Source organism: Vulpes vulpes, chromosome 12 (genome assembly GCF_048418805.1).
Source record: "Vulpes vulpes isolate BD-2025 chromosome 12, VulVul3, whole genome shotgun sequence".
Taxonomy (NCBI): Eukaryota; Metazoa; Chordata; class Mammalia; order Carnivora; family Canidae; genus Vulpes; species Vulpes vulpes.
In genome coordinates this window covers 78,168,683-78,181,525 of record NC_132791.1, presented here as the reverse complement: position 1 = coordinate 78,181,525, position 12,843 = coordinate 78,168,683, and the positions used below count along the sequence as shown (strand labels likewise).

The 12,843-nt window shown below is 47.7% G+C and overlaps 1 protein-coding gene across 3 annotated transcripts in view; it reads right to left on the bottom strand.

Annotated features, from left to right (window-relative positions):
• The window catches only part of RIPOR2 (RHO family interacting cell polarization regulator 2), a 221,588-nt gene extending 213,319 nt beyond the window's left edge, over positions 1 to 8,269 (bottom strand). For 2 of the 3 annotated variants that reach the window (XM_072729010.1, XM_072729017.1), the window contains exon 1: positions 7,716 to 8,211. In XM_072729010.1, the coding sequence (XP_072585111.1) occupies positions 7,716 to 7,791 (76 nt within the window). In that variant the 5' untranslated portion in view covers positions 7,792 to 8,211. Of the gene's footprint in view, positions 1 to 7,715 lie in introns of all 3 variants that reach the window. The other variant, XM_072729012.1, reaches the window with a different exon arrangement.
• Between the last annotated feature and the right edge of the window lie 4,574 nt (positions 8,270 to 12,843).

Sequence of the window (12,843 nt, the reverse complement as noted above, 5' to 3'; positions counted from 1 at the left end):
TGCCTTTGGCCCAGGGCGCGATCCTGGAGACCCGGGATCGAATCCCACGTCGGGCTCCCGGTGCATGGAGCCTGCTTCTCCCTCTGCCTGTGTCTCTGCCTCTCTCTCTCTCTCTCTCTCTCTCTCTCTCTGTGACTATCATAAATAAATAAAATTAAAAAAAAAAAAACCAAACAACTTCATTTTAACTGTGAAGTTAAATTCAACTTCAAGTCAAGTCAATTTCATTTAACTTCAGTTTGGAAGGAAATCAAGTTTTTGTCCTTTGGGGGGGAATTATAACAATGTCTGGGCTACTCATTTAAAAGCTGGATTGAAAGCTGAAAGCTAACGTACGTGATTTCCTTAAGAAATCGAGACATTCTTTCACTCTTTTCCTTCTGTGTGCAGGATGTTATGCTCTTGATGCAAGACACAACATTTTATTTTGAGTTAAGGAGAAAAAAATGGAGAGATAACAGGGCAACCAGAAAGCTCCTCCACCCCAGTGGGACTCTTGGCTCCTCTGCAACTGTATCTTATCTTGTGGGGGCCAGAACAGCCATGCCCTGACCTCTGCTCTCCTTCATCAGCTTGATTCTGGGTCTCACACTGGGGAAAGAGAGCCTTGTCTTCTCTGTAGTTCTACAACACGTAGAGTAGGGTTGACAACTGGTTCAACACATTCTGAACTATAATCATTTTCTACTGATTGAATGAAGCATCCCTGAGTAGGTCCCACTGGTATTTCCAGGATATGGATGAGGCACAGTGGGACTCCAGAGAGGCTCACTGTCCTAATTTGCCTACTGATTCCCCTGAGATGGCAACTCTAGAGACTTTAGGGGTCGTCCAATCCGACTGCTGTCTACCCATGCTTTTTGACTAGAGATCTTATCACCTGTAAATAATCATACCTTATTTAAAAAAAAATCACCCAGTAACAGGATACTATCTGTGATGAAGAACAAACTTTCATGCAACAACATGGATGAACCTCAAAAGTATCAAACTACATGAAAGAAGCCAGACTTAAAAGGCTCCAGACTATATGAGTTCATTTATAAGATTTTGGAAAAGGCAAATCTATAGGACAGAAAAAAAGATCATTGGTTGACAAAATCTAGGGAGAGGGGTTGATGGGAAAGGCGCAGGAACGAATGTTTGGGTGGTGGAACTTCTAGACACAAATAGGCCATAGGCGTATTTGAGTTATATAGCTGAATGAAACAAGCAAGTTGCAGAGCAGACCCTACAAAAGCAATACACTGAGTATATTTTAGTAAAAGAAATGAGAGCACTTGCCTGTACGGTGGTAGGCTGGGGATTTTAGAGGACTTCCCCTCTCTCTTACATGTTTGCATATTGCTGGATTCTTATATCACGGAGACCTTAATGGATTTGTGTCAGATCAAAACAAAATGAGGTTTAGTTTTTAGTGTTACTGCCCAAGCTCTTGACAGTGAAGTGCCGCTGTGTGTGTGTGTGTATACACACAAACTCATATGCAGTTAAACAATGTCTAATCTTGTTATTTCAGAGAAAACTTGGTGTGCACATAGTGGGTTATATTTAGCTAACATATTTCAAAAAACAGTTTCTATCCCCTAGGACCCACCTTCCCCCTCAACTTAATGCCTTAGCTACCGAGAAAATTTGCTGTTTTTCTTAATTTTCTGCTTCTAACTAGAGACCAAGTTGTTATTCTAGTTTTTAACTTTGGGGCTCTTTATATCCATCTACAAACAACCAACCTGAGAATAAAAAGCTTCAGGATCTATCACCACGCTCTGAGTTCTCTAATCCCTCTGCTGTTTTCATTCCCTTTTTTTATTTTTATTCATTGTACTTTCTCCTTCTTCTTCTTCTCCTTCCCTTTGCCCTCCACACCCTCTCTTTTGTCCGTCCTTGGCTGGAGACAGCTAAAATATCTGTCCAGATCAATGTACATACAAAGAAAGCACTTTCTCAACCAACAGAACCCCCTTGAATTATTCAAAGTATCTCCCTTTCTCGGGTTTCCCATCCTCCTTTTTTTTTTCCTTGACGGTAGGAGCTGGAATGGGGCACTTGGCTATGGCACTCTGCGACTCAATCATTAAGGCAGGAAGGAGAAGGTAAGTCTTCTGTGGAAGCAATTGTTCATCTGGATCATGAGAACATAGGGAATGCCATGTGTGAAGGCATATACATCGTTCTCACATCCGAATGAATGCTAGGGTCGCTAAACAAAATACAGCCGAACTCTCTGTAATTGGCAGGACTGTGGGATAAATCAGATATGAAACTGGGGAGGAGCTCAGGCCTGGGGGGGTTTAGGGGGTCACCTGCCTGCTCTCTGACCAGAAGCTGTTAATGGGCAATTTTAGCAGGTCGATAAACTGGAGCCCAAGGAGAATATGTAACTTGGGGATTATAGAGAATGTCCTAAAAGGCTTCTTTCTTCACTTTTTCAGACGGGGTGATGTATATATGTATGTATCATTTACTTCCTTCCAAATTTTTAAGCCCCTAGCTTTAAAGGAACCAGAAGCCATGAGAGGAACTCCCCCCAGGGGAAGGACAGAGCAGAGACGCCCAGCCCCAAGCAGCCCTGTGCTGCTAGGAGTTGACATTCAGGACGTTCTGATGGGAGTCGGAACAGCAGGCTAGAAGGCAGCAGAAAGGCGTATGCTCCAGGCTAGGAGGCAGGTGTCCGTATGTGGCTTCCCCAGGCCAGGGCAAAATCTCCGAGGGAGGGGCCGGGGGAGAAACTGAGAGCGGTCCAGGCCGACCTGGCTGCTGCGGAGCCCAGCCAGAGAGCAGGGAAGCCAGAGAAGAAAGGCGATAGTAAGCAGGCTGCTCTGCAAGCTGATGCGGGCCCCCGGGGACCGAGGCTGCTGGGAAAGGCGCCCATGCCTCCCCCTCCCAGAGGCCCCCCGGCTCCCTGGGGCCTCAGCATCAGCCCTCGGCTTCAGCCCCTTCTGAGACATCAATCATTTAGAAGAGACCACAGACCCTTCTGAGAACTGGAGTGCTCCCAAAGCTGTGCAAGGTGAGGGGAGAACCACTGGCTCCTGACATCCCTGTGCAGGACAGGAGGACCCCCCTTCATAATCACTTCGCACTCCCCGCCACAGTCCAGGGATGGGTGTGCACAACAAAACTGCTGCCTGCAGGCCCCCCTCCTACCCATCACCTGGTAAGAATACCACCCAGGGCCAGGGGGACAGTCGAAGAAGCAGAACAAGACAACCAAGTCACCTTGCCCTTGGGAAGAAAGTCATCCAGTCGTATCATTGGGACAACCATGTGTCAGCTTTTTGGGGGCACAGAGAACGTGCTCTCATTTCTTTCATTGGGGTCCAGAGAGGGTGTTCTCCTGCTGCTTTGTCCACCCAGACACAGAGGCGAAAACTTTCAGGACGGCAAACCAGTAAGTCCCACTTGGACTAAGTTGTCTGGATGGATTTACATCACATTTTCCAGAAGAAAGGAGTGGCTGCACCCCCAGAGGCTAGCTGGTCTCTGGCTTGGCTGGACTCTCCTGCCTGGGGTTGGAGGCATGCAGCTGAATATGGGGGTGGGTCATGTCAAGGCTGAGGAAGCGGGGTACCTTCTCCCCCACAGCCTGTCCCCACCAGCCCCAAAGCATGGTGATGGCACTGGCGGCCCCCCTGTATTGTCCCATATGTCACCATCACCACTTCTGTTCTTTCAGATGCAACACACTACCACTGCCATGTACCACACACTGTGCAAGGAGTTGACACAATTTATGTCTTTTAATCTCCCCAGTAGGACCACGGAGGCTGGTGTCACTATAACAGCCATTTCCTGTATGAGGAAGTGGGCACCAGGGAGGTAGAGTGACTTGTTCACAGGCCAGTAGCTAAGAAGCTGCAAGAAACCAAATCTTCCCATTATCAAAGTGGATACACTTGCCAGGCTTCCTTTCCCCTGAGGTCTCCTAACTTTGGCAGAGTAAAGGAAAGAAAGGGTCACAGGCAGCTGCCCCTCACTACCATGGTCTGCTCCAACACTGCTGTCATCATCCTGAAGTTCAGGAGCCCTCTGTGCTATTGCTCATACCTCTCTTGACCTGGGGGCTCAAGCAGCCTGATGTGGTTTCCAGGGTGTTGGATGAGTATCTCTCAAATAGTCTGCCCACTATCACATGTTTGGGTCTTTCTCTGGTGGCCCCTTTTAAAATGCAAATATCCCTAAGAAGGGTAATACATTCTAGCTCTCATACCTTGGCTTCTTACGTTCGATCCTACACTACTATCAACTCTAAATAACATAAATATCTCATTACAGACCCCGGGCGGGGTACGAGGGTGAAAAGAAAAAGCAAGAGGACATTAAGAGAAGATGGGTTTGGGGAGTCATTGCTTTAACAAGGATATAATTTTGACTGAACTCAAACCTTTCCTGAGTATACTAGGCGCCAGGCATCTTGCTAAGAGTTCTAGGCATACAGAGCACGCTTGGAATTGGTTTCCCCTTGAAGGGATTTGAATGTGGACTGTGTATTAAATAATATTATGGATCATTGATTTTATTAGGCAGTTATATAGAAAAAGGATCTCGCTTTTTAGAGATGCTCTTACTAAAATAATGAGAGCTGAGGTGTCATAATGTCTGCAATTAATTTGAAAACACTTTGGCAGGAAGTTAGATGAAGTGAATATGGCAAAATGTTAGCAGTTGCTAAATTTAGGTGATAGGTATATGGGATTCATTGTATTATTTTCTCTACTTTTCTGTATATTTGAAAATTTCCATAATAAAAAGTAAAAAAGAAAAAGATTTCCAGTAGCTCAAAATCCAAGTCCTATTGCAAGATGACAGGTTTTGTGGTAAGCAGAATCCTACCTTGATTCCTGACCCTGGTATACATGCTCCTGTAATTCCCTTATCTAGAGTGTGGGAAAGACTGAATATAATGAGATTTTACTTCCATGATTAAGTCATGGAAGTCATGGGCAAAGATTCAGGATTTTTCAGATGTAATTAAGATCCCTGATCAGTTGATTTTGAACTAATCAAAAGATTATTGTGGGTGGGCCTGGCCTAATTAGGAGAGCTCTTTAAAGGAGAGATTACAGGCAGCACCACATACTCTGTCTTGTTGGCCTTGAGAAAGCAGAACTCCCACATTGTAGAGAAAGTCATGTGACAGGGAACAGCAGGGAGCCTTCAGTTGATGAGGGCATCTGTCCTACAATCACAAGGAACTAAATTCTGCCAACAACCCCTGAGTTTGGAAGGAGACCGTGAGCCCCAAAAGAGACAGTGGTTCTGCTAACACGTTAACTGCAGCGTTGGCAGACAGACCCTGACTGGACCTAGCTAATTCAGGCCCAACTCCTGGCTGATGGAAACTGCAAGGTAATACCCCCTGTGTTGTTTTAAGACAATAAACTTGTAGTAATTTGTTAGAAAGCAATGGGATACAAATGCAACAATGGGATAAAAATGAGGCAAATCTAACTGATTAGAAATAGCAGTACTGGATGAGAAAGGAGTCCAAATTTGGGCCTGGCTTCCCTGGGAGAGAGAACGAGCTGTGGTTGATTAGCAATGTCTGCATGGGCACAGAAGGGGCTGTACATGGACCTCCTATTGCCATTCACGTTCCCTTTGTGGATTGGAGGGGAAAGAGTTATTAGCTTAATGTTCTCAGTAACAGAATAACCCAGGTGTCTAAGTCAGAGGGAACGCTGACCTGTGAGAGAAGCCTCAGAAAAGCAGCAGGAAAAGTTATCAAAGACAGAGGTTAGCAATTGCAAAACAATGCCGAGGGCTATCCTGGCGTTCACAGGGAGAAACCTCTTCGTTGGTCCTTTCTCTCTTCAGCATATTTCCTCCACCCACCCACCCCTTTCCACGGCCTCTAACTCTCCGCCTTCAAATATGCGCAGGTGTTCCATGAGTTGGAAAAAACCCAAAACAAAGTCACTTGATCCACTGCTATATCGGAGTCACATTGCCTCGAACACCGAGGGGCTCTTGACCACCCTGAAGGAATGTCAGAATCCTCTCCTTCCTCAGGCACTTATGCCAAAGAGGTCAGGGCTGGCCTGCTTTAAGTCAAACTTGGGTTAAGCATTTATTAACACATCATTGTTTCATATTAAAACCATGCAGAAACCTTCCCCCAAGGCCCAGTTGGCAGGCTCATAATTTAAGTAAAATCTCTACAACAAAACCAATCTTTCCCCAAAATTCCTGTTTGTGGAGGGTAGGCTGCTTCCCCATAGCAATGCAACAACATGGATCAATCCAGCCTTTCTCGGTGGCACGTGCCTCCCCAGAGGGTTGTCCCAAATCCGTGGGACTGCAGTTCTGTTCCCATGGATGCAAAGTAAAGGGACACAGAAGCTGAAATCTGAACCCAATACTGGCTCAGGTGAGGGAAGCAGATGACTAAGAATGTAAAGGCTCTCAGAAAATTGCTAACAGCTCTTTCATCATATCAAGAATTTTACTGGGTGCAGTTTCTCATATGCAGGGTGCTGTGTGAACTCCAATCAGCCTGACTTAGCAGCTAGGCTAGTAGACCGCCACTGTGGGTGTGTTTACATTCCTAAACCATCACTCCTCTTAATTTAACAGTCTTCTCTGGAGGCTTCTAACATGTAAGAAAGTCTCACCAACACATAACTGGACTCAAATGACACCATGTGGCAGGCCTCAAATGAGGGCAATACCCCACCCTTAAACCACAGCTTGGTGGGCCACAGTGGTCACATTCTGCATCAGAGCACACTATGCTATTTAGCATTGAAAGAGATAACTGCCAGTGTTTAGACCTGAGAGATCTGACTTAGAAACTAGCCTGCTCTTGCTTTTTCTGGAAGAGTTAGGAAACCTGGCAACATAGACCTTCCTGCCTCGTGTGGACAATCTGAGGACCTCGAACAGTGGGTGCCTTTCTGTGGGAGGACATGTACTTGCCCATTTTACCACAGTCCCCACCATTCCCTGTTGCCTTCCCCGGCCCAGGCCACGTGTTAGCTGTAGTTTGCCATCATGGCTTCGCTGTTGTTTTTCTCATGACAGAGATAAAGGGAGCTAGCTACTCCTCACCACTGTGCAAACAGCCGTCTGGCTCATTTACCTCCACAGCCCGGCCCCTCGGACTGTGCATTTGCTGACATGGGAGTTAAATTACCCTCACCAGCCGCAGACACACACCAATATGTTACTTATTGGCATATATGCGGAATGCTTTTTCTTTCTCAAATTACTTCAATGCTGAAATCTCCCTTTGGGTTAGAAACATTCCTGTCAACTCAAGGGGAACCTCGGTGCGAGTCTGATCACTTTAGAAACCAATAAGTGAAACATACGACGGGTCCTTTAAAGGAAATGTGACTCACTCCACGAGTTTCGCCCACTCTAGCGACATGTCCCTTCAGTGCACACATTGCATAGTCCTCCCCCCACCCCATCATAAATGAAAGTTCCAGTTTGTACAACTCTTCAACTGGTGTGAACATTTATCTGGATTTTCCGCCTAGATCCAGAGGGAAAGAGGCCCTCTCTTGTTTGCTGCTTGAAGCAAAGTGTGTTTCGTTCCCCCCTACTTGGGACCGAGATGAGCTGCAGGAAGGAAAGCGGCGCTGAGGGAGGAGGACGAAGGCGAAGGCCCCCAGGAGAGGGTGCCCGGGGCGAAGCGGGGGGCAAGGCGGGGTGTGGAGGGGGGCGTGTGGAGGGGGGGGCGCAGGCCGCCCCCTCGGGACACTCACGGGTGAGCTGCCGCCTCCGGATGCGGTCCCTCCACGGCCTGCTTCGGATCCAGTGTAACCGAGAAGGCAGCACCATGTCCAAGGCCCGCGCTAGAACCTCCGCATGGCAGGGAGCAAGCGCGCAGCGATTCGGAACGCGAGTCCAGTCGCAGGAAGATTAAAAAAAAAAAAACAAACAACCAACAAACCCACAAACCCTCTTCTCTTTTTAGTGTCTGAGGCTCCTGTCAACCGCTTTTATCTTGTGAGCTGCTTTTCCTTTCCCTCCCTTAACTCCGCGCTGGCCCCAAGGCAGCTGCCGCGCCAGGCCGCGGGCCTGCGCCTCTCCGGGTCCCCTGGGCCATGTTTTATGCATGAGGATGCTGCGCCGGTAATTTACTCCCGCGGAGCTCCCGTGTCCGCCCCGTCACACAGCCAGGCGCCGCGGGGGCGGGGCAGGTGGCCGCGGCTGCAGGAAGAAGGGCCTGACGGGGAATCCCTCTGCCGAGGGCACGGCGGAGAGCAGCGCCGGCTGCCAGGTGCTGGGGCGGGCCGCCTGGCGCCCAAGTCAGGCCACAGCCCGCGCATCTCAGCGCGCCTAGTGCTGGGTCCCTAGCACCTGGGAGAGGGCCTGGCGTCCAGCGGGGGCAGGCAAACAAGAAATATTTGTTGACTGATGACCGAATGCACGCATGAATGAATGCTTCAGTGATAACCAGCAGGAGGGCTTTCTGTGCTCCTGTGAGTCTCTGACGCCAGTTGACCTGCTCGGCTCACAGGCCTCAAATATGTTTGCTTGAACGTCCCGGCCTGCGTCTTGCCCGGTACTTTTCTCTCCACCAAAGACCATGCTCCCTCATCACCCACCCACTCATGCTCTGAAATCTCATTTTCCTGTGGAGCACTCCTGAGCCCACACGGATGGGGCCAGCCCCCACGCACCTGCCCTGGCCAGTGACCAGATGGCCCTCAACTGTTAGAGCTTTCGTTTGTTCGCTGGTTTGTTTTAACATACATGTCCGAGTGGTGAGGACGCTCCTTGGCGGCAGGCACTGTGTATTCGTCGCCCTGAGCTGCCATGGACCCTGGTTCACATGGGAAATTGGTGACATCAAGGAGGGGCCGGGCATCCTGCCTCCCCATATCCAGCAGCCCTTCCTCAGGCCACCCTGAATAAATACACAGTTTAACTAAATACACCGTATTGGCTGTAAAAACAGCCTCAACATAGGACCCCAGGTGCTGTGCTGTCCCAAACCCACGGCCCTCTGGAAGCAACCTTCTACAGTCGTTGCAGAGCTGCACCTGGGAGGGAAGCTCTCACTATCAATTGCTCTTCCCCCTGCAATGTCACCTTGCTCCAGGCAGCCAACAGGTAGTGCTAAAGCCTTAGGGACAGCCTTGCCATGAGGTCCAAATTGCAAAAAGTGACACTCAGGGTCCCACATTTAGCCCAAGATAATCTGGGCTGGCTGAAGGCAGAAACTCTGTCCTCTCTCTTTTCTGTCTGCCACGGGGCCACAGCGGGGAAGGGGAAGTGTTGAGGGATGGGAACCTGGAGGGAGGCCAGGGTGGCAACCAACCAGAGCTGTGCCACAGGCAGCTCCATCCCTGTGCCTCGCTGGCTCAGAGGGACATGACCTACAGACCTCCCAGCATGGCAAGATGAAATGGGATGAAGCTCTAGGGGTTGGCAGGGAGATGGATGGTTATCCAGGAGCTAGCTCTGGGCCCAGTGGGGGTGGGGGGATAAAGTGATTTCCAAAATGCCTGGGTGCAAACTCTTGGTAGCTGCTTATTCACTTCATACTTTTGACATCACTGTACCTCAGTATTTTCATCTGTAAGATGGGGATAAAAATGAGAGCCACTGCCTTAGGATTCTGCTGATGTCATGAGTCGATATGCGCCAAGGGCGTAGAATTGTGTTCAGCAGAAAGAAATTGTTGCTTGTTGTCAGCAGCTACTGTTGGCCAGCAATGCAATTTCATCAAAGTCGGCAAATGCCCTGGACTTTGTTTCCTTGTCTGCAAAATGAGAGGGCCTGCGGTACATTATATAGTGTCAAGAATCCTGAGTATTAGTTTCCTATTGCTGCTTTAACAAATCACCACCAATTTGATGTCATAAAACACAGATTTCTTACCTTATGTTTGGGGAGGCCTAAGTCTGAGGCAGGTATCCCCCAGCTGACCCTAGAGTGTCTGCAGGGCTGTGTTCCTTCTGGAGGCTCTAGGGGAGGATCTGTTCCTCGCTTTTGCCAGATTCTAGGGGCTGCTCAGAGTCCTTGAGTCTATTTCCAGGTGATCTTTGTTAGCCTGAGGGACCTCCATCCCCTCAGGCTAACAAAGAGTGTGGTGGGGGGCTTTACACCAATGGAGTGAGTTGGCAATTGAGGGTCATGTGGGGCTTAGTGGGTCTAAGCAATCACCACCAGCCCCTGATGTTCTTGCACCTCAAGCTTCACGTTCTGAAACAGAGGGAGGGTAGAGACCAGGATTAGGACAGCATCCTGATCAAGGTAGCCCCTGAGGAGGTTTTATGGACTGTTGCAAGTGCGCACAATCCCCTGGAATGGTGGAGGCAGTATAAGAAAACCACGTACTTGAGGGCCCAGGAATGGATGTTGTCACACTCTTCTCTGCTCCCACCTCCACAATCATTCACGGCATTGCATTTCTGCTCTATGTGGCTCTTACCGTAAATCAAATCAGGTGGCTGCCAACAAGGCAAATGAAAGAAGAGGAAGGTCAGAGAGGATGCTCCCTTCCACCACCTTGGCTCGTTATTGGCTCTTCAAAGTCTGTGCCCGCAATGAACTTGAATGTATAGTATGTGATAGGACACGAAGCCTTCTTCTTCTTCTCCTTCTTCTCCTTCTTCTTCTTTCTTCTTTCTTCTTCTTCTTCTTCTTCTTCTTCTTCTTCTTCTTCTTCTTCCTCTTTGTAATCAGTATCAGACCTTCTTTCCTCCTCATTAAGCCACACATTTCCTCAAGCCTCTGCTGCATGAGTCACTGCTTTTCTTATGCACATAATTTACAATAGCAGATGAGGAGAACAGCAGGCCAGAGGGGGCGGAAAGTACAGTTTGGTCTAAAATGAAAAGCAGTTGAAAAGTTTGCATTTCCTCTTCTCTGGTGCACTTAAATACAGATCTTGCCAGTTTGCTCATTATAATCACGGAGAGACTGGTGGGGGGATGGAGCATGAAGCTGAGGACTTGCCGCCATGCTTGCTGTTCTTCCCGGGCTCATACCACACAGTTCCCTTTTCTGACTCCTTGGGCATTACCTTTCCCTTCATCAACCACATTCTTATATAATTGTGGAGTGTTATCCTCCCTGGGAACATTTTCATCTGTGCTAAGTGTCAAATATCCATTTTGACTCTTCTCTGGGCCCTTATTGCTATTAAATTTTCATAAGTTGCAAAATTTCATGGCAAAAACAGAGGTTCTGCTAGGAGCAATGTGTTTAAAAGAACATTGGGGGGGAAGCATAATTATGAGATCCTTCCTTCATTTTTCCTTCAACGCATTTTCAATAAATGGAAACGAGATGTTAGGTTCAAGAGAAAGCGCACCAGCATGTTTATTTCTACTTTAAAACTGTCCTGGGGAGAAATAGACCTTCAAGGACTCTGTGGAGGATGGAGACTGCTGAGCCAAGGCACATCGTGCTACTTTTAAAGCAAACCATTAAGGAAAACTTGGTATTTTTAAATAAAAGCTTATCAAACAACAGGAGGAAAGAACAGCACAGCACTTAATTTATTTCTCTCCTGCCACAAACACATGCACAAAGGACATAGGGCTCAGTGTATTCTCTGGAAACTGGAAAGGGAGTGGGAGTCAGGTCCTCCCTGCGGCTATCTGGCTGGCTATTTGCCCACATCATGGAGACTCACCAAGGAATAGCTTGGTGTTGCATTCTTGAAGTAGGTAGGTGCTTTTAGTTCACTTCCCCCATGTTATTGTAGAGATATCAATCTCATTTTATAGATAAGATAGTGAAGGCCAAAAAGTGCTCGCTTTAAATAGTAATCACTTGATACATATGGTGCTTTGCATATATTAATTCATAGCATTGCAATAATCATATCATTGTTGTGAGCCCATTTTACAGATGGTGAAACCAAGGCACAGAATTCAGTGATTTGCCATGTTCACATGCCTAGCGAGTGACTAAAATGGGATTTCTTTTTTTGTTGTATTTTAAAGATTTTATTTATTTATTTGACAGAACACAAGCAGGAGTGTCAGGCAAAGGGAGGGGAAGAAGCAGGCTCTCAACTGAGCAGAGAGCCCGACAATGTGGGGCTTGATCCCAGGATCCTGAGGTCATGACTTGAGCCCAAGGCAGATGCCTAACCAACTGAGCCACCCAGGCACCCCTGCAATGGGATTTGAATTCAGATAACCTGGCTCTATGTTTAACTGCAACCTGTATTGACTCTTCGGATCAGTGGGGATAAGGGTGAGTCAGTTGTCTCAGCTGCCTCCAGTGGCCCGATGCAGATGGAAGAAAAGTATTCAGGCAGTGTCTGTGTCACCTTTGTGGTGGCTCCCTCTGGGGATACTCAAGATGTACAGGACAAGCATTTCCTTATCATAGTGAGTTATAGAAGATCCGAGTCTTCTTTGATCTCAATGTTAGTGGGTCTGGACCCTTCTCAGCCTTGTCAGGAGAGAAGGGGTAAGAGACTCCATGATCTGAAGATAGCTTCTCTTCTCTTCACCCCAGAGTCAAGCCAGAATCATAACCCCCCCAGAACTCCAGAGCTGAAGAGACCCAGATGTCGCTGCCCCACACCTTTCCTTCACGGATGGGGAAGCAGAGACTCAAAGGGTAGAAATGTTTCATCAGTGCCCACAACCAGTTAGTCCCTGCGACACTCTTAATACCTCATCATTCTGGTTCCTATTTCAGGGCTCTTTCCACGTGCACAGCCCATTACAAATCAGACTTCTCACATATGAAATACATGCATTTCTCAGCAATGTTTGGAACATTATATTTTATGTGTGAGTAAAGGGCAAAATCAGGACTATCTTTTAAAATGGTGCCATGAAACCCGAGTGTCTCAAAGCTTTCATGTGGCTTCTTCCCAGAGGGTCAGTTAACTGATTGGGTCATGTATATTTCTAT